At 36.1% G+C, this 25,577-nt stretch overlaps 4 protein-coding genes across 8 annotated transcripts; 3 read left to right on the top strand and 1 right to left on the bottom strand.

The window, feature by feature from the left end:
- Positions 1-725: 725 nt before the first annotated feature.
- Positions 726-5,318, bottom strand: LOC147295805 (putative splicing factor 3A subunit 1). 2 transcript variants are annotated; one of them, XR_015120434.1, is made up of 5 exons: positions 5,163-5,318; positions 2,483-4,679; positions 2,061-2,357; positions 1,355-1,439; positions 726-1,257 (listed from the first exon to the last, which is right to left on the bottom strand). XR_015120434.1 is itself a non-coding variant. In XM_086232687.1 (4 exons), exons 2-3 carry the CDS (start codon positions 4,595-4,597, stop codon positions 2,088-2,090), a joined length of 2,385 nt encoding a protein of 794 aa, XP_086088813.1. In that variant the 5' UTR covers positions 4,598-4,679; positions 5,163-5,318; the 3' UTR covers positions 1,771-1,883; positions 2,061-2,087. The 2 variants fall into 2 exon arrangements, 1 of the variants encoding a protein (XP_086088813.1); XM_086232687.1 differs by lacking the exons at positions 726-1,257; positions 1,355-1,439 and adding an exon at positions 1,771-1,883.
- Positions 5,319-7,936: 2,618 nt separating this feature from the next.
- On the top strand, positions 7,937-10,419 carry LOC147295804 (E3 ubiquitin-protein ligase, putative (DUF177)). 2 transcript variants are annotated; one of them, XM_086232215.1, is made up of 7 exons: positions 7,937-8,164; positions 8,762-8,950; positions 9,463-9,552; positions 9,684-9,773; positions 9,854-9,934; positions 10,012-10,057; positions 10,135-10,419. In XM_086232215.1, the coding sequence occupies exons 1-7, from the start codon at positions 8,024-8,026 to the stop codon at positions 10,215-10,217; spliced, it is 720 nt and encodes a 239-aa protein (XP_086088341.1). In that variant the 5' UTR covers positions 7,937-8,023; the 3' UTR covers positions 10,218-10,419. The 2 variants fall into 2 exon arrangements, with proteins under 2 accessions (XP_086088341.1, XP_086088342.1); XM_086232216.1 differs by having other exon boundaries at positions 8,026-8,164; positions 8,274-8,950.
- Positions 10,420-10,851: 432 nt separating this feature from the next.
- LOC147295803 (oligomeric golgi complex subunit) lies at positions 10,852-15,302 on the top strand. Its single transcript, XM_086232060.1, has 8 exons — positions 10,852-11,615; positions 11,713-11,780; positions 12,236-12,363; positions 12,444-12,586; positions 12,674-12,937; positions 13,045-13,329; positions 13,817-13,963; positions 14,587-15,302. The coding sequence occupies exons 1-8, from the start codon at positions 11,094-11,096 to the stop codon at positions 15,091-15,093; spliced, it is 2,064 nt and encodes a 687-aa protein (XP_086088186.1). The 5' UTR covers positions 10,852-11,093; the 3' UTR covers positions 15,094-15,302.
- A 2,141-nt stretch (positions 15,303-17,443) lies between these two features.
- LOC147295802 (Pentatricopeptide repeat (PPR) superfamily protein) lies at positions 17,444-23,775 on the top strand. 3 transcript variants are annotated; one of them, XM_086232922.1, is made up of 7 exons: positions 17,444-20,904; positions 21,783-21,905; positions 21,981-22,052; positions 23,002-23,091; positions 23,222-23,281; positions 23,389-23,462; positions 23,561-23,775. In XM_086232922.1, exon 1 carries the CDS (start codon positions 17,532-17,534, stop codon positions 20,817-20,819), a length of 3,288 nt encoding a protein of 1,095 aa, XP_086089048.1. In that variant the 5' UTR covers positions 17,444-17,531; the 3' UTR covers positions 20,820-20,904; positions 21,783-21,905; positions 21,981-22,052; positions 23,002-23,091; positions 23,222-23,281; positions 23,389-23,462; positions 23,561-23,775. The 3 variants fall into 3 exon arrangements, with proteins under 3 accessions (XP_086089048.1, XP_086089047.1, XP_086089049.1); XM_086232921.1 differs by having other exon boundaries at positions 23,389-23,775; XM_086232923.1 differs by lacking the exons at positions 23,002-23,091; positions 23,222-23,281; positions 23,389-23,462; positions 23,561-23,775 and adding an exon at positions 22,725-22,740.
- The last annotated feature ends 1,802 nt before the right edge of the window (positions 23,776-25,577 follow it).

Raw genomic sequence — 25,577 nt, 5'->3', positions numbered from 1 at the left:
GATTCTTAATTTCAAAACTAAATAAGATAAGACTATATAAATAGTTACCTTAGATAAACAACACGTCATGGGTTCAGTTGAAACTGCATAGTCTATGTTATGATCATGTCCACCCAGGTAACCCAACCGATATGAATTTCCTAGGACCGAAACCCATATACCACTCCTATATATTATAGTGCTCATCCATAAAAAAGATCTCACTTGCAGAGATTTTGGGGTCAATAGGAAGTCACAATTTGTTAGTTGTTTCTTGTTCAGCAGTCTGGTTTCACTTACATATCTACAAAAGATGAGGTACCATCCTTGTGTATAATGAGCACAAGATATCCAACTAAATCCTTAACTAATACTGGAAGAACCAAATAAATCCCAAATCTTCAATACCAACTGATGTGATGATTTATTTGGGCATATTTGATCTCACTTATTTTTCTATGTGAACCCTATTTACTTCAGCAAATAACCGTATTTTCATCTGCCAGTCACTTGGTTTACAAAGTTTGGGAAATTATTTTGGTGTCAGAAACTCATCCTTCGACTATAACAAGGGAGATATCACTTATCAAGACCAAAAAGAAGGTACAAAATGAAGAATAAAGATGCTAATGGAATGCCAGAATTATACATGTCAAGGTTTAAACTTTAAACATCCAGCAAGCACAAACAGCAACCAAAACAAGCGATCAGCAGACAGTAACAAGAAGAGATATCATATAAGAGTTCATGTGCCTATTGATATGGTAGACAAAGACCCCCAACTCCATCTTGCTGATAAGATGGGAGCCAGATTCTGTCTTTTTATAAAGAAGCTAATACAGAACAATGATATTGTCACCCCAAAGTGAAGGGAAGTGTTCAACAAGAAGATTAAACTATACATGTGCAAAAAATGAGGAATGCACCAACTACAGGATTATATCTTTCTCCCAATTCCAAAAAATTGTAAGATGAAGGGTAAAAAGGATCTAAAATGAGGTTTGAAATGCAAAAGATTCCAAATCAACTGCTAGCTTAACAGAAATTGTGCTGCCAGCACCAAATTAGTGCGACTGAACAGTTACTGACATCTCTTGTAAACAAATCAGGACATTTCTATTTTAGCTGTAAGCTTTTATCATCAAATTCAATCCCAGGTATAACATAGGAAAGCTACATAACCTTGCTTTAACAATCCTAGAGAAAATACAAAGATATAAGATCTTGCTTGTTCCTCTAACATGGTACTGCAATCATACCCGGTGGTCCCAGTCCATGCTGCAAAAAGAAATGGCATGCATAAGGATTGCCATCAGAGTTGGAAGTAGTACAAGGAAGTCTACATGAAAACAGCAAAGATGAAAAAACATCTTACCTGGCGTAGATGCTTAGAGAAAACACATCTAACTGGTTGCACAGACCATATTATGAGTCCCAACATGTAGCTCTAAGCCTCTATCCTGTAGTTAACAATAATCATCAGAAAACACCAACACTACCAGCCACTGCTTGCTATTGGCTGGTTCAAGGATAACATGAGTGCAAAATAATACAAGCTTCTGTGGCATAAACCCTTTTCTAAAGGCAATGTGCAACATAACCCAACAAAATGAAACTGGGGGGGGAACCATAATACTAACATTCACCAAGAGCAAATCTTTCAGCAACAAAATTGGAAATGAACATTGAAATAACTCAAAATAAACAAAGGTCTTCTGACACCAAGAACACTTCTAGGGATATCAAAACCATAATACGACTCGCACATACTTTCCACAGAAAAAAACTGCATTGCAAAAAGGAGCAATAATTAGATATATAAGCAAATGACTTGCTCTGGCTAAGCAAAAGGAACTGATCTACTTCCCATTGTCCTTAAGAGACACTCGCCCGAGGCACCAGATCTGTAGTAGATACGATACTTACCATCAGTTAAAGACAACAATAATATTTTCAGAAGATCATTCTATTAATACATGACCAACATATAATCTCCAAAATAACACTAAAGAAGGTAGAATAACATAGTCCCACATGATATATTGCAAATTCTCATGGTAAAGTAAAAATACAGCAAAAACCTTAATTGGCCTGGTCAAAGAATCTGTTCATTTCTTTCTACCACCACGCTCTCTTAATGAAAGAGAAAGTGTTTCTCCTGCTCCAACATTGTAATATGCAAGTGACATATTGTCCTTGAGAAAGCCAGGTTTTCCACTCAATTTCTGTTTGTTTGCAGGAAGCTGGATCTCGCCAGAAATTTTCTCTTTTAGACTCCCAACAGTTTCTGATAAAGACTGCACCGTAATCTCCAAAAGTTGTCCTTTGAGATTGGCTTCATCAACATTGGGAACAGATACAGTGATTCGAACAGGTCCCTGCAACCAAAAAGTTAATAAATAAAAGGAATAGTCTGTCAGGCTACCAGCAATAAACAATAAGATTTCAATTAATGGAGAATCTACAGTGGTCAAAAGACAAAGGATATGCAGGGAATCCATACCGGATGCTGTGCCAGAAACTGATCTTCTGGAATAAGCATTGAATCATCAAGCTTCTGCCGCTTTGGCTCAGGTTCTTCTGGAGGTGGTGGAGGAGCCTCCTCAGGTGGTGGCGGTGGAGGCATTCCATGAGGCATAGGTGGTGGAGGCATCATTTGCATTGTAGGCATATATGGCCGAGGTTGCATAGGTGTAAACTGAGATCCAGGTGGAGGTGGTACAGGAATGTTAGGTGCACTCATAGACATTGGAGGCATAGGAGGTGGCCGATACTGCTGTCCAGAACCCATGGGCATTGGAGGTCCAGGTGGTCCAGGTGGTCGAACTGATGGATATTGAACTGGTCCCCTTGGTGGAGGTCCAGGGAGGCCACCACTAGTTGGAGCAGAATACTGGACTGAGTTTAGAGGAACACGAGGAAGATTCAATGCCAGACCAGGTGGTGGTAGGGGAAGAGGACGAACTGGAGGCATACCAGGTCTTTGAGGAGGAGCTGCAGGACCAGGAAGGTTCCTTGCCTCATTGTTAAGAACATCGTTCTGATCCTCTCCACTGATATTCTGTGACATGGCTTGATTTGCAGTGCGGCCAATGCTTCCAGTGTGACCATCCCATATGACCTGCTTTGGTTGCTCATCTTTCTTTTTTTCAATCTCAGCCTTAACAGCATTAGAAACTTCTTCCTCTGTGGTACCGAAAATATCAGGACGGGTTCGCGCAAGGCCCACAATGTTTCTTGAGATTTCATCATCCTGAGCAAGAGTAGTTTCCCGAATCTTAGCAAACATCCTTTCTTTTTGCTCCTTGTATTTTGGATCAATGAGGGAAATCCTCATGTGTTCAGACATCTCATTGATAGGGATAAGCTCCCCAGTGATTGGGGAAATGACATACTTTGTTGGGTCTCTTTCAGCAGGGATCCTCTCCTCAGGTCTCTTCCAGTTCTTCACAATTCTCATTGGTGGTTCTGGATCCTCTGTTACCTTATTCTCATTCTTCTTTTCATCATCATTCTCTTCAAGTCTGGCTGTCCTCATGCCCTCTTCAACAAGCTGCATCTCTTCTTCATCCATTTCCATCTCCACCTCCTTTACAGGCTCAACAATGTCTTCTTCCATATCAGTAATCTTGCTTCTCCTTATAACCTCCTCAAGGGTCATTGGAGGAGGTAAATCTTCATCCTCATCATCTGCAAAGTCTATTGATTCAACCACAACAAAATCATGCCAATCAATCATAGCCATTTGTATCCTTTCCTGCTCAATCTCATCTTCAGCCTTCTGCCTTGCCTGCTCCTGTGAACGCTCCCACTCCAGCCGATGCACACACCGCTCAAGAACAGTTGTCATGTCTGCAACACTCTTCTTAAGCTTCTCTGTCAAACCCTTCGGAGGCATCAACACCTTCGAATAAGCATCAGCCAGGGAAGTAAAAAACATGAACATACTATGGGTAGGCTTCAGAAAATGGAACTGGGGGTTATTGATTTCCCTGTTTGTCAAACCTGACAAAAACGATTTCCCATTTCGAGCTACAAACTGGGCTGTGAGCTTAATAATATCCAATTCTTCCCCAGTAATCCCTTCAGGAAGCCGGACAGTATACTGCTCAGCTTCTGGTGGTTCAAGCACTTTGCGTACGGGTTTAAACATGGCAGAGGGATCGGGTTTTGGTGCTCCTGTTTCACCATCTTCAGCTGGAGCTGGTGGGGCTGACTCAGGCGCATCAGAATCTTCAGTTTTCAAAGAAGGTTGCTGTGCAGAAGACTGATTCTGGGCACGAAATTCAGACAACCGATGCTGATAATATGCATGGTAGGGATCTGAGGAAATCAAAAAGTTGAACTTTGCATTTCCGGTATTATTGGCTATGATTCTTTTCTCAAACTCCGGTCCATTCTTTGCCACGAATTGGGCTGTTTTGTCAACAATGTTTCTGATGTCCGGGGGCGGATGAATTATACCAATAGTCCTAGTATGCGTCGCAACTGAAGTAGGAACCGAGTTGGCTGTGTTCAGCTCCTCATCCTCGTTCACTTCGGTCACTTGGGATGGTGGAAGAGGCCCCAGGTTTCCATCAGAAGGAGGAGCCGGCAAGGGCAAGATAGTGCCTATCATCTTCCTTTCAGACAGAAACAGAACACTCACGTATGAACTGGCAAATTAAAGGGCATCAAAACAGCTCTGTGCTCATCACAACCTGCAAATAAACAATTTGAGTCAAACCCAGATTATATAAAGCAAAGTTAATACATATAGATGAGTTCTAGGGCAAAAAGGCCCAAGAGAAACTCTAAAATCTGAAATCTTTGAAAAGGCTCAAGTTTAGGTAGCAAAACATAAACATAAAGTAAAATCCCAATTGACTAAGGAAACATAATTATTAAAAATCCTAAAGAAATCAGGAAACAAAAATTACAAATTACAAAAAAAGAAAAAAAGTGATGGAAAAAGATGAGAACAGTTTTGCAGCATTCTCCACTTTTAAAATATTAGGTTTCACCAGAGGCTCTGCGTCAAAATATAATCGAATCTTCGATTTTGAATGTAAACAAACGGAAAAGTCAGAAAATATTTTTTGAATCTCAAAAAATTTAGTAGACCCAACTGAAAGAGAGCCTCAAACCCAGATAAAATTCAAACACAAAAAAAAAATTCGAGAGAAAGTTCGAGAGGGAGGGACCTGAGTGCCTGCGATTGGGTCGCAGTCGCGATGGCGCTGGCGGCGGTGAGCGGCGAAAAAGAGGGAGACCGACTGGAATCTGCGGCGGAATGAGAAAAAGGGGGGTGGAAACCAAAATTACGCAATAAGGAGTGGAGTAGGGCACGGGATTATAAAGACAGAGTGATCGGGTGTGCAAGGGTTTTGGTTCGGTTTTTAGAACACTAATCTTAGGAAGACACGTGGGAAAAATATAATATCACAAGAGAGCGGTCTGTTTCGGTTTTCACGTAAATTGACTTCGATTGGTTCGGTTTGGTTTGCTTGGACCGATCGACTATTTTTGTTCGGTAATTGAACCAAATTGCCCGGATTAATTTGGATCGGCTGGTTTAATTTGTATGACCTTTTTTTTTTTTTTTTGGTTTTCTGCCCGCATTAACTTTTCTGATTAACTTTTCTTTTTGTAAACGAGAAATAAAAATAAGGTACATTGAATTTAATTAGTAAATTTTAATAATTTTTTAATTTAAATATCAAAATTAAATAACATTTTAGATTAGCTACTAGCTAAAAAGTTAAACAAAATAATAAAGTAAAAGGTATTAGAATTTACAAATATTACATAACATGTCTCTACAATAAAAATAATATTACATCACAAATATTATATTACTTTATACTATATTGTATTAAAAAAAAAAAAATCAATCCAGTCACAACTTAATTGTGACTGTCTTGGTAAATTGAAATAGACAACTCACACTACTATACTATGTATTATTTTGAGTAAAAGTATTATTTTAATCTCTATTTATACTATATTGTAGTATAATTTTTCTAAAAAAATTTCAATTAAGTCACAACTTAATTGTGGCTGTCTCACAACTTAGATGTGACTGTCATTCAGTCACAACTAAATTTGAAATTGTGAGTGTCGTACAATTACAACTAAATGTGAAGTTGAGACTACATTAGCAAATTTTCAAGATAATATAAAAATTTCAAGGACAATTTTATCAAAACCTTATAAATTTTAACTAACACTCATCATATGTGGGCCAAAAGACAAAATGTCAAATGGAAAATGTTCAAATCAAAGAGGATAACATATTTGTGACCAAATCTAAAAAACTACATTTAAATTTGGTGGTTTAATTGAAATATTATATAGTTTTCATGCTATACCAAAAAATTATTAAAATTTGATATTTAATCTTAATTTTCTAATAAAAATATCGATACTTTTTCAGTTTTCCTAGAAAAGCATTAAAATACGGTATTATCTTAAAAGTTAAAATACAAACTAGCTATTTTTTTATTCTTTTCATTTCTTAATTAAATAGTTTATATTTATAGAAGTATATGAGTGATGCAAAGGTGTACTCCTCTTAGTTTTGAGCATGTGGTTTACAAGACATTTGTACCAGTCGCAATATCATGTATACAATCAACACAAGCCATTGCACATGGCGAGACTAAATGTGATTGAATTATAGAGCACATTTAGTCATCGAGTATAACACATTTTAATACAATGTTAAAGTTTAAAGAAATAATTAAGCTTAGGTTCTTTAGAAAAATAGTTTTTAGATGGAGACCGGATGCATTTTAAAATTTATAAGAACATTTTTTTAATTCATAATAATTTATAAAAAAAATTAATTCATAATAAAGTCATTTTAATTTATAAGAAAATCATTTTAATTCATAATAAAGTTCTTCCCCGATTTGAAGGGTATTTTCCCTTATAGGGTGTAGAGTGGATTTTGTAAAGGCTGCATGTCCGCCCAAAATCTTGGAGTTAAAACCTAACATAAAGCCGTCAAAGAAGAAAAATAAAAGGACTTAATTAAAAACTCTAAATCACTACTGATTTTAGTCTAAAAAAGATTCATAAAATGGACTGAATTCTAAGTTTCCCAAGTTTAAATTGTCAACTTAAAAAGAATTGGTAATGTATTCTTAAAAACAAAAATTGGTTATGGATAAAACGATTCATGGTTTTATATATTCTCATGCAAAATTTAGAATAGGCAATGTCAAATTTTTACTTTTTACTCACAATAAAAGATGAGGTGCATACAATGACGGAGCTAACCCAAAATTTAAGATAATTTTCTTTGTTTTAGCTTTGCTAGAGTATGAGATATCATTATGTTCTAAGTCATACCTAATATCACTCTTGATCTCTTCAAGTATCCCTGAAATCAAAGTGAATAAACTCATATCAAGGGTATCATATTGCCAACAATGACCCTTCGGTGATTAAGTACAAAATCTCCCAAAAAATAAATATAAAGAGAATTTGGTAATGATTGGGTACAAAAACGAGTAAATGAGTACTTTCAGCCTTAGGTAGGTGGGGTATCTCTGGATAAATTATTCTGTATAACTGATACACTGACACGTGGTATAATCAGTCTATGTGTTATAATAAGAGTGTATGTTATCAATATTATACTCTACTAATATAAACATTTCGTTTAATAACACTCTTACACATTGGATTGGTTATACCTCATGACGGTATATCGGTTATATTTTATAATTTTTCGTATCTCCGTTGTCTGGCTTTTGTTGTCCAATTATGAATTTATGGTGGTCAAAATTTTCTCTTAATCCATGTTGGGAGTATTTTTAGAAGTTTCAAAAACGCTTTAAAAAAAAAAAAACACTTTGAATAAGGTTTGATAAAAAATAAAAAATCTCCATCCTAAGTCTTTACCGCTAAAAAAAAAATCATCAAGTCTCTTTGTTGGCCAGACTATCATAATCTAAAGTCTAAGTGCCCGGTGCCAACCCCTCCATGATGATAAGGTTATAAAGAAAACATGCCCCACATTTCCTTCCCTGTATTGTTCTGAGAGAGTAAGAGGGAGATGGCAGAAGTTGGTCATTTGGTATCAGCAAGAAATATCCAGCTACCCTGTGTAAACCCAGCAAAGCCCAAACCCTCAAAATTGGTGTCTCAGACTTTCAAAATCCAAGCTTCTTCAAAAAGAAACGCCAGCTTCTCTCTGGTAACTTCAACAACAGTACTGTGTCTGAAACTCTATATTTTTTTGTTTTCCTTTTACTGTGATATCTTTTCTGTCTTGAGCTAATTGGTTTTCTTGCTTATATATATAGTCTGCAACTTCAGCTGCAGATAACCATATCTAGCTTTATTGTCAATAACTACTACATAGCAACTAGAGTAAATTATAGTTTTAGTTCTTGTAATTTAGACCTGATTTCATTTTGGTCCCTATAGTTTCAACTTTAGTAATCACATTCTTGTTATTTTTGAGGATAGCAATTGAGTCCAAAATTACATTTCCCTTAAACTAATCAATGTAAATACCATGTGTTGGTCAATTGGAAGGTTATCAATATCATTGGAAATCTCCAAATCTCTAATAAAATGACTATGATAACTTTTCAGATGATCAACGCGCGGAATTTTCGTTAATTTAATTTGATGTAAAATGTTCTCAATTGCGATCGTTAAAAAACTATTTGACCAAAGTGGAATTGGGTCCAAACTACAAACTATAAATATAATTTAGCCTGGAAAACTAATAGTTATAGTACACAAAGTTATGTATGGTATTTTCTATTTGGACTCACTACTACAGATTAACAAAAAGAACAGCAGGAGTAGTAGTCCACGCAGCCTGATCAGAATATCAACAGCAGATGGGAGATGGCATGGGAATTGGAGCTGTGATTACCTTCTCTCCCTCCAAGACCTGCGTTTGCAAGATTTAATTGAAGATGAAAACAAAAAGGATGCACAAGTTTCAGTTAACCTCTGCGTCGAGAAGGTCACTCCCATTACTACTAGCTATAGACTATAGTTACAACTTCCTGTAGATTATTATTTTTCAAATATCATTATAATATTCTTGTTCTTGACCTTTTACTATAATGTTGTCTTGCCATACAGTTAACGACATAAGCATCATTGTCAGACTGTAAATCTAGACCATTGATTTATTATGTTGATCGACTGTTACACTAAATGTGTGGTCCAGACTGTCTAGTAAGAAAACATTACACATGTGTCTATGCATTCCCTCCATATGCTATCAATGAGAAAAACTTTCATATCCTGTTATAGTGACGTGAAATCAAACATGTGAGAGAGAAGGATTAGTTACAAATTTCAATGTCCCAAACCCCCATCTTACATGTGTGATGCCACGCCACTATAACAGGATACAGAAGTTTTTCTCGCTATTAATATATGATCCAAAGCCATGCCTTCTCAGCATGTTTTTGTCAAGAGAAAGTTGAAGCAGAACTTATATATCTAATTCTCCCTTCTGTTTACCAGCATGCTAGCTTTGGCTTTTCTGTTGATGGAAGGATCATAACATCATTCACCAGAAAATGTAGCAACTGCTCTTCTCCATACTGCAGAGAGGTACTTTTTGTCTTTGCAAAAGTGTGAAAACATTGATGTTTTATGCAATCATAAACTCCAGACAGGATAACAATTGCAGAAAGTGTAAAAATTTGCATATCACTCATAAATCTTTTGTGGTACTGTAACAGATTGACACACAATTTAATGTATGGGTTCTGTCATCAAGCAGAGATGAACACATGATTCAACTACCTGAAATTGGTGGCGATGATCCATCATTAAGTCTCTAAACTCTCTTTCTTGCTCTCTCTCACTACCCAAGATAGTGTTTTAAGTTTTAACACAGCTGCTTAAACAGGTGATCTATGTGAAGCCTGGAAATGAAGCTGAACTTGATTCACTAATAACAGATACAATTCGGCTTGCCACCTCCATAAAAGTATGAACTACTGATGCAATGCCTTTGAATGTATGCTAAATGATTGATGAACTACTGAGGGATATTGTACTTTGCAGGATACATGCTCAGAGGTGTGTGAGAAATCTTATCCCACTGTGCATTGTAAGTGTTCTGTGACAACTTTACAACTATCATTTGATTTAAGCAAGAAAGTTTCCAAATAAAATTCTGATCTGCAGATATTGGTGGACAAAGCACTGCTTCTGAGCCTTCTATTGATAAGAGGTGGTCTAGACTCTTGGAGCTAAGGAATCTGCAATAATATGATATTAAGTTCAGGCACTTTGAACAAGTGTTAGATCAAAGCCTTAATAAAATTGGAGGAATGTCCACAGCTATGTGTGTTTATGTCAGTGTAAATAGTATTTTGTAAGATAATACAGGTTCTTTTTGTGCGCCAAATACTGTACTGTACTAGACAAACTTTTTGCTAATCAAATTACATACGTTGATTTATGTAATAATTGATTTAATTGGTTTTTCTAAATCTTAGAGTTAGCTCTAGTGATGAGAATGAGTGGAATAATAAGTTATCCGATTCCTGCCGGATATAAAAAAAAAAAAAACTTTTCTGAAACCCTTAGACGTTATATAATATGCAATTGGAGCATGCAGATGCCATAAGGGCAGAGTTAAAATGAGATCCTATGTTTTGTACCTGAAAAAAAAAATGACATGTCTTCTCAGGACAAAAAGCTGATCTACACTACACATTAATCTTAACTGCTGTAACTATATTTTACAATATTGTCATTATTTTGTATATTCTCAATAAAAAATACTATCTTTAAATCTTAAATAAAAAATATCCACAAACATACTTAAAACACATTATAAATTTTTTTAATCAACCCTAAAAATATTAGAATTCAAGTATAAAAAAAAAAAAAAAAATTAATGCAAGTGTAGCTGCACATAAATTCTCCTTCTTGTTATGAAATCCAGCTAAGCTATAAGACTAAAAATATAATTTGTCGAAAGAAAAGGGGCCAGTTTGAAAATTTCCCGTTAAACTAGAGTTTTTCTTTCAGCATTTTCCATCTTTCACCAGCTTCCTTCCACCCTTCTTCAGTCCCCAACCTCCACCCACCATCTCCCGCCATCTCCGGCTACTCATTGCCGGCGACGGCACTCAAAAATGGCGACTCTGGCGCCGGGGCTGTCCCGGAAGCTGAAGAAGGTCTTGGAGTGCCGCACCGACTCCCCCGATCTTCTCGCCTCCCTCAACACCCTCTCTTCCTTCTATGCCGAAAATACCCCTCAGTCCCGCCGCAATCTCAGATCAACCATCGAGAAGCGCGGCCTCTCCATCAACTTTGACTTCCTCGCCGCCTCGGAGGCCGCGCAAGAAGCCCTCGACCGCGTGGAGGACGAGGTGGTCGCGCTGGCCAATTGCTGCGACAAGATCGCCAAGGCGCTTAGCAGCTGCACCGCCACCACCGGCGACATCGTCGCCACCACCGAGAGGCTGAAGCAGGAGCTCGAAGTCACCACGCAGCGGCAGCAGATCGTGTCTTGCTTCCTCCGCGATTACCAGCTCTCCAGCGAGGAGATCAGCGCTCTCAGGGACGAGGATTTGAGCGAGAACTTCTTCAAGGCGCTTAATCACGTTCAGGAGATTCATAGCAACTGTAAATTGCTGTTGAGGACGCATCACCAGGTAGTCTACTAGTCTCTACTCTCTTGATCCCTCTTTCACGCGCATCTGAAATTTTGAATGGAAGAAACATAACCCAATTAGCATTGTTCACTTGCAGCGTGCGGGTTTGGAGCTCATGGATATGATGGCTGTGTACCAAGAAGGAGCTTATGAGCGCCTCTGCAGGTTCTTATCTCTCCTAATCCTATCATCTTCCTTGATATGTATGCTAGATGATCTCCCGTTGTGTGTGCAAATATGATAGAGGTTTTTGGTTTGGAAGATGAATGAGATAGAGGTTAGAAAGCACTTGGGGTTAGCCCAAGTGGGGCGGAATGGTCGGGAAATGGATTAGGATTAGGATAGGTTAAAGGGTTTGTTTCCTTGCATTGCAACCAAAAAAAGAGATAGGGTAGAAATAAAATGGGTTATATTGGACGAGAGTGAATTGGTCCAAATTACAGTTTGAAGTAGTAAGGGATGTACTTGAGACTTGCTTTATGATTTTTGACGAAGAGGGTTCTCTTAATAGTAGTATAGATGTGGATGTGCGTAATGGTTGTTTTGAATTTTTAATACTATTATGCTACTTGGATAGATGAGATTTGATATATGGGTCTTTAATTACTTCTCTCTTCTAGGTGGGTTCAGGCGGGATGTAGAAAACTTGGTGACTCTGACAATCCTCAAGTTAGTGAACTTTTGAAAACAGCAGTTCGTTGCCTCAAGGAAAGGCCTGCCCTTTTCAAGTATTGTGCAGAAGAGGTAGGTGATTCTCTATGCTAACTCTTTGTCATCATGATTTGCTACTACCCTGATCACTTATTTGCTGACTAATCTTCCAGGTAGCAAATATGAGGCATAATGCATTGTTCAGACGGTTTATCAGCGCTCTTACACGTGGAGGACCTGGTGGAATGCCTCGACCCATTGAAGTTCATGCTCATGATCCCTTACGATATGTTGGGGACATGCTAGGTTGGTTACATCAGGTGTGAAAACAGAGGCCTATCAGTTGCGTTCTATATGTGAATTATAATTCTTCATCTGTTAATTGTAATTTCTTGCTCGCTTTGCAGGCCTTGGCATCTGAACGTGAACTTGTCCTACTGTTACTGGATCCAGATGCTGCGGAAAATACTGGCCCAACCAAAAACGAATTCTACAAGAGCCCTGAAAGTGATTCTCGAAAGACAGAATCTGATTTGACATTTGTTCTAGATAGAATTTTTGAAGGGGTTTGCCGACCATTTAAATTGAGAGTTGAACAAGTTTTGCAGTCTCAATCCAGTCTCATAATTTCGTATAAACTAAGTAACACCCTGGAGTTTTACAGCTACACAGTGAGTGATGCCTTTCCCTATTCATCAAGCAATGGAATAAATTGTCTCACATTTTATTTGTCTTTCTTTTCCTTTCCATTGATCTATGACTCTTCGTTTACCTGCAGATAACAGATTTGCTTGGGAGAGAAACAGCTTTATCTGATACACTGTGGACATTGAAAGATGCTGCTCAGAAAACTTTTTTTGATATTCTGAAAAACCGAGGGGAAAAACTTTTGAGGTATCCTCCCCTTGTTTCTGTTGATCTTTCCCCCCCACCAGCCGTAAGGGAAGGAGTCTCTGTGCTGCTTGAAATAGTTGAGACACAAAACAGCATGATGCTTCCTACATCAGGAAAAAAGCCTAATTTCGATCAAGTCATATCTGCTTTACTCGATCCCATTATTCAGGTGTGTTTGTGCTGGACATTTGGTGTGTCAGAACTTGTTTCTGGTTTCATGATACTCAAAACAACATTGACATGGTTTTTAAGTATACTTGAAGTTTCAAAAGCGTCATACATTCCAATTAATTAAGGACAAACTACGGAGAACTTCACTTTGTGTGCTGTTGTGCCTATTTTTGTGGGTCATATAATCCCACAAACAGATGCTCTCAATATTACCACTCTATTAAGTAATCCAAGTCAGCACGCCTGCCCTTGTAAGCAAAACTTGTTGCTGAGTCAGACTGTGAAATCATATCTTGAAACGTCGTACTGAGAAAATTATTTCATTGTACCTCTTCCAGATGAACTCATGCTACAGACTTGGGATTTAAACCATGCTGATGGACTCCATGTGAAAATTAAATTTTAACTTTGCAGTCAGAACTTGAGAACTGTGTCAATTTATTTAATATTTAGTTGAATGAAATCCATTACTTCAACCATTGCAGATATGTGAGCAAGCAGCAGAGGCACACAAGTCCAAGGGAGCGGGCCACTCTTCAAGAAGAAGTAGAATGAGTTCTGACTCAGGTCAATTTAGTAAATCACCAGTTGATGCACTATTGTCCAACAGCAGTTCTGCCCCGTCACCTCAGGTTTCTACTTGCCTGTTTTCTTTTCTCATTAGTCATTACTTCCCCAGCTGTCTGATTTCAAATTATATTCAGCCAAACCTAGGATATCTTGGCTTACTGTTATGGTTTGTTGTAATTCTCATCAACTCTAGTGCTCAATTATTTCTGGTACCAAATTATGACAAATGTCAAATCTAATGCACTACCAATATTTGGGTTAGCAAAAATACAAGGATGTCCCTCATATTGTTAGAAATTTCCATAGCCTTTCCTTTTCAAGCTCTTTTAAAGATTTTGTCACTTGCTCCTATATTCTGTCCAATTCCTTTATACCATATTTAAGACTTACCTATAAAAAAAAAAAAAAAAAAAACTAAAATTTCTGAGCTCATCATGCTGCCATCACTATGATACCAAAGATATTATTATTACTTCCCTGAGGATTTATAAATATAAAAGATTCCTCGGTATATGTCTTGAAATATAAGCTTTATCAAAACCCTGCTATGACGAGGGAAATTGGTGTAGTTTCTGAAAATAAAAGGTCCCTGTATTTAATAATGTCTAGCTTTGATCTTGTGATTATTGTGTATAATCTTCATTGCTTCTTTCTTCCTAATGCCTATTTTCATGGATTGGTGCAGTTTAATGAAACAAGCTCTAAGATTTTCCTCATCAATTGCTTGTGTGCCATCCAACAACCATTGTCTGGGTACGAGATTGCAGCAGAATATGTGAAGAACCTTGGGATGATGATAAATAAACACATACAAGCCCTTGTAGAAAAAGAAGTTGATGCAATCCTTATTAGATGTGGCTTGTCACAGAAAATGCATTACTTCCGTAAGTCACTCAACAAGGAGAGTAACACCCCATTGGCAGAGATAGAGGACACTTCTCCAGCCTCTCTTTCCGAGTGTTTGAAGGCTTTCTTTGGGCTTGTTTTGGGAAATGATGGTTCCCTGCCCGAATTTGAGCAGATGCAGGTTCCAAAGTTGCGTTCCGAAGCTTGTATCCAAGTGGCTAGATCATTAGCCGAGGCATACGACCTTACATACCAGGCAATTATGGATCCCAAGAATGGCTACTCAGATCCTAAGTCATTGGCAAGGCATCCTCCAGACCAGATAAGGACCATTTTAGGAATTTGAAGCACTATTTCTTCTTCTTCCCTTACCTCTTGCCTCCCAATTTTTCGTGTAGTTTTATAGGTTTGCTTTTTCCTTATTAAACATATTGTCAAACTCTTATTTCCAACGAACAAGTTTTTTTGGCTATTGGATTGTTAATAGTTAATCTTCTTTAGCAAAATTTATAGGTAAATTGTTCTCCTTCATTGAATAAACAAGGTGTTAATTTATGTTCCTTCTTTGGTGAACGTTAGATATGTTGGTGGAATATATTAAATTATGTGGGATATACTGGAGAAACATATTATATTTTGTGGAGAAGATTATTAGACATGATCATACTTTTTATTTACTTGATTTAATTTAACAAGGAGGGTTGACTACTGTGGACTTGGAGCCTTTTCCAAACAGTAGGGGGTGTCCTGGTCATGCGGGGTTTGGTGGAATTTTTTCGGATGTGAAAAGCTTTCATTTATTTAATTATAGGCTGTATTTGTACCTCATTTATTTATTCGGGATTAGATTGCGTTTTCTTTTTTATTTAATTATGTTATTTGAGATTTCAAGATGGGATTACATGTGCTTTTTTATTTAAGTATGTTATTTCCTTATTGTTTTCTGCAATATAAGGAAGATATGAAATCTCAATTTGCTGCCATTTTTGTTTGACGTGGCACATTGGTCCTACTGAACAAGTTGAAATCGAATCCAGTTTACAACAGAAGTGGTTTGGTTCCTCATCGTTTCCATTTTCTATTTTCTGCGGCCAAATGACGCCATCTATCTCATCATCCCTTTAGTCGGGGTCGAGTCTCCGCCGAAAAAAGATGGTAGGGACTAATAAATTAATAAGGAAAAAATTTATAAACAGGACACATACTTTGATGACTGTTTCATTTTAGGACATTAATTTTGATTCGTGTTAATGAAGAACATATGCTTTTATTTTGTGTCAATTAAGGACCCTGTTTTATCTCAACTTTGATTCGACATTGGACTCATCAAAACTCTACCAAATTTAGCAAACTTATACTTGGTTTAAAGCTATGCATCTCTTCTTTACAACCATATAAACATCACTTAAATCGGACATTTACAACTCCAGATAATTGGCCCAAAAGTAGGGTACTCTAAACTATCCAATCGGATCTCTGGAAAAAAAATTTGAAAAATCAAACAATTTCGGGTACCCTACTTTAGGGCCGATTTTTTAGAGTTGTAAAGATCCGATTTGGGTAATCTTTATATGGTTGTAAAGAAGAGATGTATATCTTTAAACCCAGTATAATGTTTTTGAATTTGGTGGAGTTTTGATGGTTCAAACGTCGAATCAAAGTTGAGATAAAAACTGAAGAAAAAAAAAAAATAATCCTTAATTAACACAAAATGAAAGTATGTGTCCTTCATTAACACAAAGCAAAATTAATGTCCTAAAATGAAACAACCATCAAAGTTTGTGTCATATTTGTAAATTTTTCCCAAATAATGATGGGGAGGTTCTTGCCGATCTGATGGGTTTTCTCACTTTTTTGTTTTATTTGATTAAATAAAATAAGAGAAAATATGTTGCATAATTTGCATTATAGAAAATATGAGAAAATATGTTGCATTAAATGGCCATAAAGAATTATAGACAACGTAGAAAATGTGAGGCTTGGTATGAAATTAGTTAGTATGTCTTTATTGTTTATATTATGCTAGAGTTTGAAATTACATTCTTATTAAAGTATTAAAGTTATTAATAAATTAGTTGAAACTAAATAACGACACTATAGGAGAATCTAAAGTTATTTATATTATATACGATTAAATATTTAAAAGGAAAAAATTTAGAGTTCAGTCTATTTTATAAGCATTTCTTAGACTAAGACCAGTAGTGATTTAGAGTTTTTAATTAAGTCTTTTTATTTTTCTTCTTTAACGGCTTTATGTTAGGTTTTAATTTCAAAATTTTGGACAGGGCTTTATGTTAAGTTTTAACTGCCTCTGCAAAGCCCACTCTATACCGTAGAAGGGGAAATATCCTTCAAATATGGGGAAGTACTCTTCAAATCGAGGAATAACTTTATTATGAATTAAAAATTTTTTATTATAAATTAAAAGAACTTTATTATGAATTAAAAAAAAAATTCTTATAAATTTTAAAATACTCCCAATCCTTATTTAAAAATTACTTTTCTAAATAATCTAAGCCTAATTATCTTTATTCAAAATTGGTTAAGAAAATGGCCAGATTTCAGTGTGTTACTGAGTAACTCGGTTTAGGTTGTATTTATTTTTTTTCTTCCAACAAAAAAAAAAAAAAACAAAACCCAAGTCCCAACATTTCAAACTTCTATTTTGGGACATCTTCACCTGAATTTGCCTGGAATTATAGGAATGCCTGCATATCCTCCACTAAACAGACGAGTGCAGAGCAGCAGCAACAACGTCCGCCAAATTCAAAAAATCCACAAACAATGACCATGTTTTTCTCTACTTTCTTCCACACTAAACTCAGCCGACCTTTCTCTTCTTATTCTTCTTGTCGTAACAATCTTCCAGAACTCCCACCTCTCCAAACTTTACTCAAAAGCGGCTTCACCCCCACTCTTAATTCCATCATCCAATTCCTTCTCTTCCTTTCCCAAACCCGCAGATTCAACACACTCATCCACTTCTTCTCTCAAATGGACTCGAACCAAATCAAAGGCAACACCCAAACTCACTCAATTCTCACATGGGCTCTCCTAAAATTGCACAAATATGAAGAAGCAGAGCATTTCATGAGGACCCAGATGGCCGAAACTTCAAACTTTCCGAGGAATGGCATGTGGGACTCTCTAATTCAAGGCTTGTGTAACAACCGGAAAGACCCGGTGAATGCTTTATTAGTATTACGGGATTGTTTGAGAAAAGATGGTATTTTTCCTTCTTCGTTCACTTTTTTCTCGTTAATTCATAGATTTAGCTCTCAGGGAGATATGAGTAAGGCAATTGAGGTCCTGGAGTTGATGACAGATCAGAAAGTCAAATACCCATTTGACAATTTTGTTTGTAGTTCAGTAATTTCCGGGTTTTGTAAGATAGGGAAACCAGAGATTGCCGTTGATTTTTTCGAGAATGCCATAAATTCGGGAGCTTTACAGCCTAATATTGTGACTTATACAGCACTTGTGGGGGCTCTTTGTAAATTGGGAAGATTTAATGAGGTTTATGATTTGGTTTGTAGGATGGAGAAGGAACGATTGGCATTTGATGTTGTTTTCTATAGTAGCTGGATTTGTGGTTATATTTCAGAAGGGGTTCTAATGGAGGTATTTCAGAAGACGAGACAGATGGTGGATAAAGGCATAAGACCAGATACAATTAGCTATACCATAATCATAGACGGGTTTTCCAAGCTAGGAGATGTGGAAAAGGCAATTGGTTTTTTGGAAAAGATGAGGAAAGGTGGATTAGAACCCAATTTGGTTACATATACTGCCATCATGTTGGGATTTTGCAAGAAAGGAAAATTGGAAGAGGCACTTGCTATTTTCAAGATGGTTGAGGATTTGGGAATTGAAGCTGATGAATTTATGTATGCAACTTTAATTCACGGGTCCTGCATTAGAGGGGATCTTGATCACGTCTTTCATCTGCTACACAAAATGGAAAAGAGAGGGATTAATCCAAGCATTGTTACATATAATACTGTAATTAATGGACTCTGCAAATTTGGGAGGACATCTGAGGCTGATACGATCTCAAAGGGCATACTTGCAGATACTATCACATATAGTACATTGCTACATGGTTATATTGAGGAAGAAAATATCACTGGGATTTTGGAAACAAAGAAGAGATTGGAGGAAGCTGGAGTCTGTATGGATGTAATTATGTGTAACATACTTATTAAAGCACTATTCATGGTGGGGGCATTTGAGAATGCTTATACACTGTATAAGGGAATGCCAGAAAAGGATTTGGTTGCAGATTCCATTACATATTGTACAATGATTGATGGGTACTGTAAAGTTGGTAGAATTGATGAGGCGCTTGAGATATTTGATGAGTTCCGAAGGACATCAGTTTCTTCAGTTGCATGTTATAATTGTATTATCAGTTGGCTCTGCAAGCAGGGTATGGTAGATATGGCCACAGAAGTGTTTATTGAATTCAATGGGAAAGGTTTGGCTCTGGATGTAGGTATCTACAAAAAAATTTTGAAGGCAATTTTGGGAGAAAAAAATCCAGCTGGAGTTTTAAATTTGGTTCACAGAATGGAGAAATTGAGGCCAGAAGTGTATGATATCATCAGCAATGGTGCTATCAGTTTCTTGTGCAAGAGAGGTTTTCATGAGTCTGCATGTGAAGTGTATGTGGTGACAAGGAGGAAAGGGTCAATAGCGACAAGCAAATCTTACTATTCAATTTTAAAAGGGCTAATTAGTGATAGAAAAGAGGGGCTAACTCGGTCATTTTTGAACATATTTCTGAAAGATTATGGCCTAGTTGAACCTAAGGTATGCAAGATTCTAGCTTACTACATGTGTCTGAAGGATCTCAATGATGTTCTCTGGTTTCTAGACAAAATGAAGGACAAACCTGCAACTGTCACGTTGCCTGTTTCTCTTTTTAAGACACTTATAAAGAATGGTAGAGTTTTGGATGTATATAAACTTGTCATGGTGGCTGAAGATAGGCTACCTGTTCTGGATGTGTTTGATTATTCTCTTATGGTTGATGGCCTTTGCAAGGGAGGATATATCAGTGAGGCATTAGATCTCTGCGGTTTTGCTAAAAATAAGGGGATTACACTAAATATCATCTCCTACAATTCAGTTATAAATGGATTGTGCCGCCAAGGTCATCTTGTTGAAGCATTTCGGCTTTTTGATTCATTAGAGAGAATTAATTTGGTACCCTCAGAAATCACATATGCTACGTTGATTGATGCCTTGCGTAGAGAGGGGTTTCTTCCGGATGCCAAGCAGTTATTTGAGAAGATGGTCCTCAAGGGCTTTAAACCAAATACACATGTATATAACTCGATTATTGATGGTTATTGCAAAATTGGACTTATGGAGGATGCCTTGAAGCTTCTTTGTGAATTGGACATAAAATCCCTAAGGCCTGATGAATTCACTGTAAGTATTATTATAAATGGATTTTGCCAAAAGGGTGATATGGAAGGAGCTCTTGAATTTTTTATTGAGTTCAAGGAGAAAGGTACATCACCTGATTTTTTGGGTTTCTTATATTTGATAAGAGGTCTATGTGCCAAGGGAAGGATGGAAGAAGCCAGAAGCATCTTGAGAGAAATGCTTCAGTCCCAGTCTGTTGTTGAGCTAATAAATAGAGTTGATGTTGAAGTTGAAACAGAGTCATTGGAAAGGTTGCTCGTTTCTTTATGTGAGCAAGGAAGTATCCAAGAAGCAATTACTGTCCTTAATGAAATTGGCGCCATGTTTTTTCCTGTTCGGAGTTCATCTAATTCTTACCATCAATCTCATAAACTACACAAGCCTGATGACATGGAGGCTTCTGGTACAGTTGCTTCAAGGTCTGTGACCACCACCTATGCTGATTTGGATATTCAATTTTCTGGTATGAAGAAAGTAGGGGAGGTGGCAGAAAATTATGATGGTATAAGGAGAAGGTCTCAGTTTCATGACTTTGACTGCTACTATACCCAAATTGCTTCACTCTGTTCAAGAGGGGAGCTACAAAAGGCTAGTCAATTAGCAAAGGAAATAGTTTCTAATTTTGGCAGGGCCAGTTAGTATAAATGAAACCTCTGGCTACCTAACCAATGTAGGTGCTTCCTTCCCCTTAATGAGGGACCAGATATCATGCATGCACGTGCAGGTATATATCTTTTCATTCTATGAAAATTTCCCTAACCTTCAGGTTTATTTATATCTTTGTTGCATGTAAATTGATTTGCTAGTTGGAAAGGCAGATATGTATTGTTTATCAGCAATCTTTCTGAGAATTTATCTAATCGATCGTATGAATGACATAATATTAGTCAAACAGCCATTTATGATGGTAAATTGGTAATTAAAGAGTTTTTAACTTACTCTTTAGGTTTCTGTATCAGTCTCCAAGATACGCAAACTTTTATCGATGCTGCATTTTCTTCAAATTTGTGGGATTTGATGATTTATTAGTTCTGACCAATTTCTACATGGAATAATTGATAGATTAAAGGGAGCATGTAATTGTCTCTGTCAAGAATTTGGGCGCTTTCTTTGCCTTAAAATGATTGGTTTTCTTGAACTTTTGTTCTCTTACGCACTTTATTCAATTCACCTGATTGTTCATGTAGCATTTCAACAGTGCATGTATTTGAAGCCATCTTAAATTTAATATAACAATTTAAAAAGAACGTTAAAGGTCTTGATGATTATGATGATTCAGCCATCTGGTCGGTTTAGCACCTATAAATATGTTAGGTGTGTCTACCTAGTGTTTTCCGGTAACTATGCTTTCTTTTAGGCTATGGTGAAAATTTATCCCTGAAGCTGCAAAGCTTTCTTCAGAAGAAAAAAAAAGCCAAAAAATAAAACGAGGAAAGTTCTTAAGGAGTTATAAATACAAAACAATGAAATGTAGGACAAACTAAGTTCCTTACTCTATATCGTAAAATTAATTAGATTATCAGTTGGTTGACGAGCAGAAAATTTTCATGAATTTATTTTACAGATCTGGATAATGAAGTATTAACTTTTGGTTTGCAACAGAATACTGTCAAACTAAAGGGTTCCAGCTGGTGGAACTTAAAGCATGAAAATTGCAAACAGTGTTAATGATGGTTTTGTGCCAGTTGAACTTTTACATTGCTCTGGCATCATGAAGATGAAAAGGTAATCCTCTATATTGTTTCAAATCTTTATTTATTTATTTTGCCCTTTGCTTGACCACAAACACCTGGTGCACAGTGTGTCATTGAACCATGATAATGCTGCTGGTGAAAGATATATGGCAAAACTGACAGGATATTTGTGATTCAGGTAATTTACCAGCTTATGATACATCTGAATTTATGTTCAACTCTCATCTGTTTTGAACTCTTGACAAGAAAGTGCATGTTCCTTATTTTTCTCCCTGATATATGGCCTAACTAGTCTATGATTTTCACTTGCTTGACATTAGGCATTCAAAGTCAGTTTCAAATTTTCTTTTACATTTTCCTGTTCACTTTATTCCTTAGAATGTTAGTTTGTATTATTGTGTGGGAATTGTGTGAATTAAATATGAATATTCCTATTTTCAATTTTATGGCCTTGCTAATGAGATTTGGGAGAATCAGCTTGTAAGTATAGTCTATATTTTGTAGGATACTTCTTCCCTAAAAACTGTGTTAGACACCTTGTAACAGTACACTCATGTCCACCCTTGTTGGACACTCCTTTGGATGATTAAAAAATTGACCATCATTCTCTTATAAAGAATGCAGAATTGTCAAAAGTGTCTAGAATTCTTGTCAAGAAACTTAGATAAGTTTTTTACTTTCATCCTTACTATGGTTATTTATAGATGAATTTCATTTCTTGCCCTAAATTAATTGTAAGATAGAGTATTCAGCTATTATACTAAGCTACTTTGGTTTTCCTATCACCTTTGTTTTGCTTTTGCAACAGAATGCCATCATCCACTAACGGTGAAATTTTATGTATTAACAGCTCTGGTAGTCATGCTCCTTCACCAGGTTGATTTGTACTGCTTGAGATTGCATGTGTTACACATCTGATGATGTTAAAATGGATATTTTCTTTTCTGTCTTTTCTTCTTTTTTTGCTCAGTTTGAGTTTGTTAGTTTGTTTCTTATATTACAAGAATTTTCAGAATAGCATGGGATTTAATGAATGTTATCTTGGTAAACTATGGCGGTATTTGTGTTCAGGTACCAGCTCAAGTTGAATACAGATTTTCATTGTTTTATCTTTGAACCTCTTGCAGAAAAGTGCACCTTGTTTTGCTTCGATTCCTCTGCAATGAGTGCAAAATGATAATGGATTATCCACACATGCTTGGTGCCACATCTTCACGGTCAGACTCTGAAATTTCTTTTTCTTTCTTACTTTTTCATTTACTGATCTTTATGCCTTAGCTTTGCTAGAATAGTTTATAGTTGCATGCAGTGGATATAGAGTTTGAAACTTTGGAGTGTGTTTGGCAGTTGGCACACACACACAGGACCAAGTATATGTGGACTGGACTCAAGTTGCTGAACAAGCTGGTAATTAGTAAATTCTTTTACCATGTAATTAGAATCATGCCCATTGTCAGTCAGATTTTTATATATTGATTCTTTCATGACCTTCAAATTGCTTTGCTACTGATCAGGATGTTTTGGGCCGGATTGATCTACCACATTGGTTAAAAAGAAATCAGATACCCTGCAGTAAATACAGAACTAAGTAAGAAATTTACCATGCTTATTAGAAACCTTCATCTTTGGCATGTCCCATTCAAGAATTAGTCTGGTCTGGTTTGTCCCATTTTTATTTGTTTGCAGGGTTTTTCAGTCCTGGAACCGTGATGTGCTGGGCTTTAAGCCCAATTCAGTGATATTTAATTGAGAGCTGACTTTACAATTTGCGTGATCCTTTCTTTGTCTGAAGGGTCAGCTTCATTTATATAACATTGCCAAGTCCTTTGTGAGAGACGAATTCAAATGAGCTCTATCGATTTGTTATTCAGATCGTTTTGACTTTATTTTGAGCCTTCAAACTTTAAGTGATCAACTCAATATTATTAAGCTAATTATGTTTGCCTGCTTTGCTTTAATTTAAAAGCACAATATAGTATTGGCCTCCCACTGATGTGAATTTGCAATCCAAGTAATGAGATTACAACATGTCCTTGTGTCTTATCTAGTACTTCTATTTTTTAATTTGAAAAATACTAAAAAAAACTCTTATCATTTTTAAATTTCAATAATATTAAATTGAGGTCCTTCCACTTCTTTTGTCACCATTACCATTACTAAATTTCTTAATACTTTCGATTAACTTATCCAATTTCACCCATAAGACAGAGCAGGATTTAAAAAAGAGAGAAAAAAATAAATTAAAATGATACTAAATACTTTTTGGAACCGAAACCAACTTCTTATGTAAATTTCAAAGTCACCACATACAAAAAATTTCATACTATCAATTTAAACTTGTCTAACTTTTATCCTGTCCATCAGACTATAAGAGTCTAATTTCTCATTTGTAAACAAAAGAAAAATGAGTCGGCAACAAAACTATCGTTATAATTTGGAGACTTATAGGTCTCATTTGATGCATAGAATATGATTGGATAAGATAAATAGCTAAATTCATGTGTATTTAATGAAGAACATGGAGGATATCTTCTAATTTGAAGGAAGAAGATGAATTATTTACAAGGAGAAACTTATTCCCACTAATCCCACCATTTTTGGGGGGAATTGAAAGGGATAAGTTTCCCCTTATGATTAGTTCATCTTATTCTTTAAGTTAGAAACTTCTTACTTGAATACACATGAATTTAGACATTTATCATATCCATTTCTATCATATGCATCAAACGAAGCTAAGTCTCTATGATTTGATAGAAACATGCAGGCTTAATCCCCAAGTTGCAAAATATCTATCCTACTTGACAACAGATGATAATGGAAATATGGATACGCATGTTGTCTAAGGCTCTTGTGGCTTCTTGTAAAGCCTCTCCACCGAGAATGCCTATCAAGTTTTAATCATTCAAATCTAAATGGCTTTCTAAAAATGCACCGGCCACGTCCAGGTACTAGAACTCCCACCTCCAAGTTAATTTCCACCTCCAGTTTGCTAGTGCTCAATGAGCACTATATAATCCTCTAGCTGATCTTTTACGCGAGGGTTACTTATGCATTACCCTATAAGGTGTAATGCATGTAGACAACATGTGATATACAAGTATTTATGTTAGACAATATAGTGCCTCAAAAACACATACATCAAACTAACACCATACCGACATAATTGGGAGATGGAAGATTCGAACCTAGGATCTTCGACAAACAAGACTCTGATACTATGTTAGACAACTACTTTGCCCTAAAATTATATCAAGCTAACAATATATTTACGTAGCTTAATTTTTGTCATAAAATTATATCAATCTACTTTGCCCTAAAATTATACTTTAAAGCTTAAGCTGTTCATTTCCAACAATATATATCAAGGTAACAATATATTTACGTAGCTTAATTTTTGTCGAGATATATTGAAGTATTATAAGTTGATATACAACTTACAAGGAAATGAATAAAATATATAATAGTATAAGTTACTAATTATGCTTATAGAGAATTAGATATTCCACAATCTTCCTTATAAAAAAAAAAAAAAATCTATCATTTCCAAATTTCTTAATACTTTCAATTATCTTATCCAAATCTACCCATAAGAGTAATATATATATATAACATAAATTAGTTACATTATGATCAAAACACAAAGAGGGATGCAAAAATGGATTAGAACTTAGAAGGGCATTCATGTGTTATAGCATGGTTTGCC

Source organism: Dryas octopetala, chromosome 2 (genome assembly GCF_963921425.1).
Source record: "Dryas octopetala chromosome 2, drDryOcto1.1, whole genome shotgun sequence".
NCBI classification, from domain to species: Eukaryota; Viridiplantae; Streptophyta; class Magnoliopsida; order Rosales; family Rosaceae; genus Dryas; species Dryas octopetala.
This window is presented reverse-complemented; position numbering and strand designations above follow the sequence as displayed.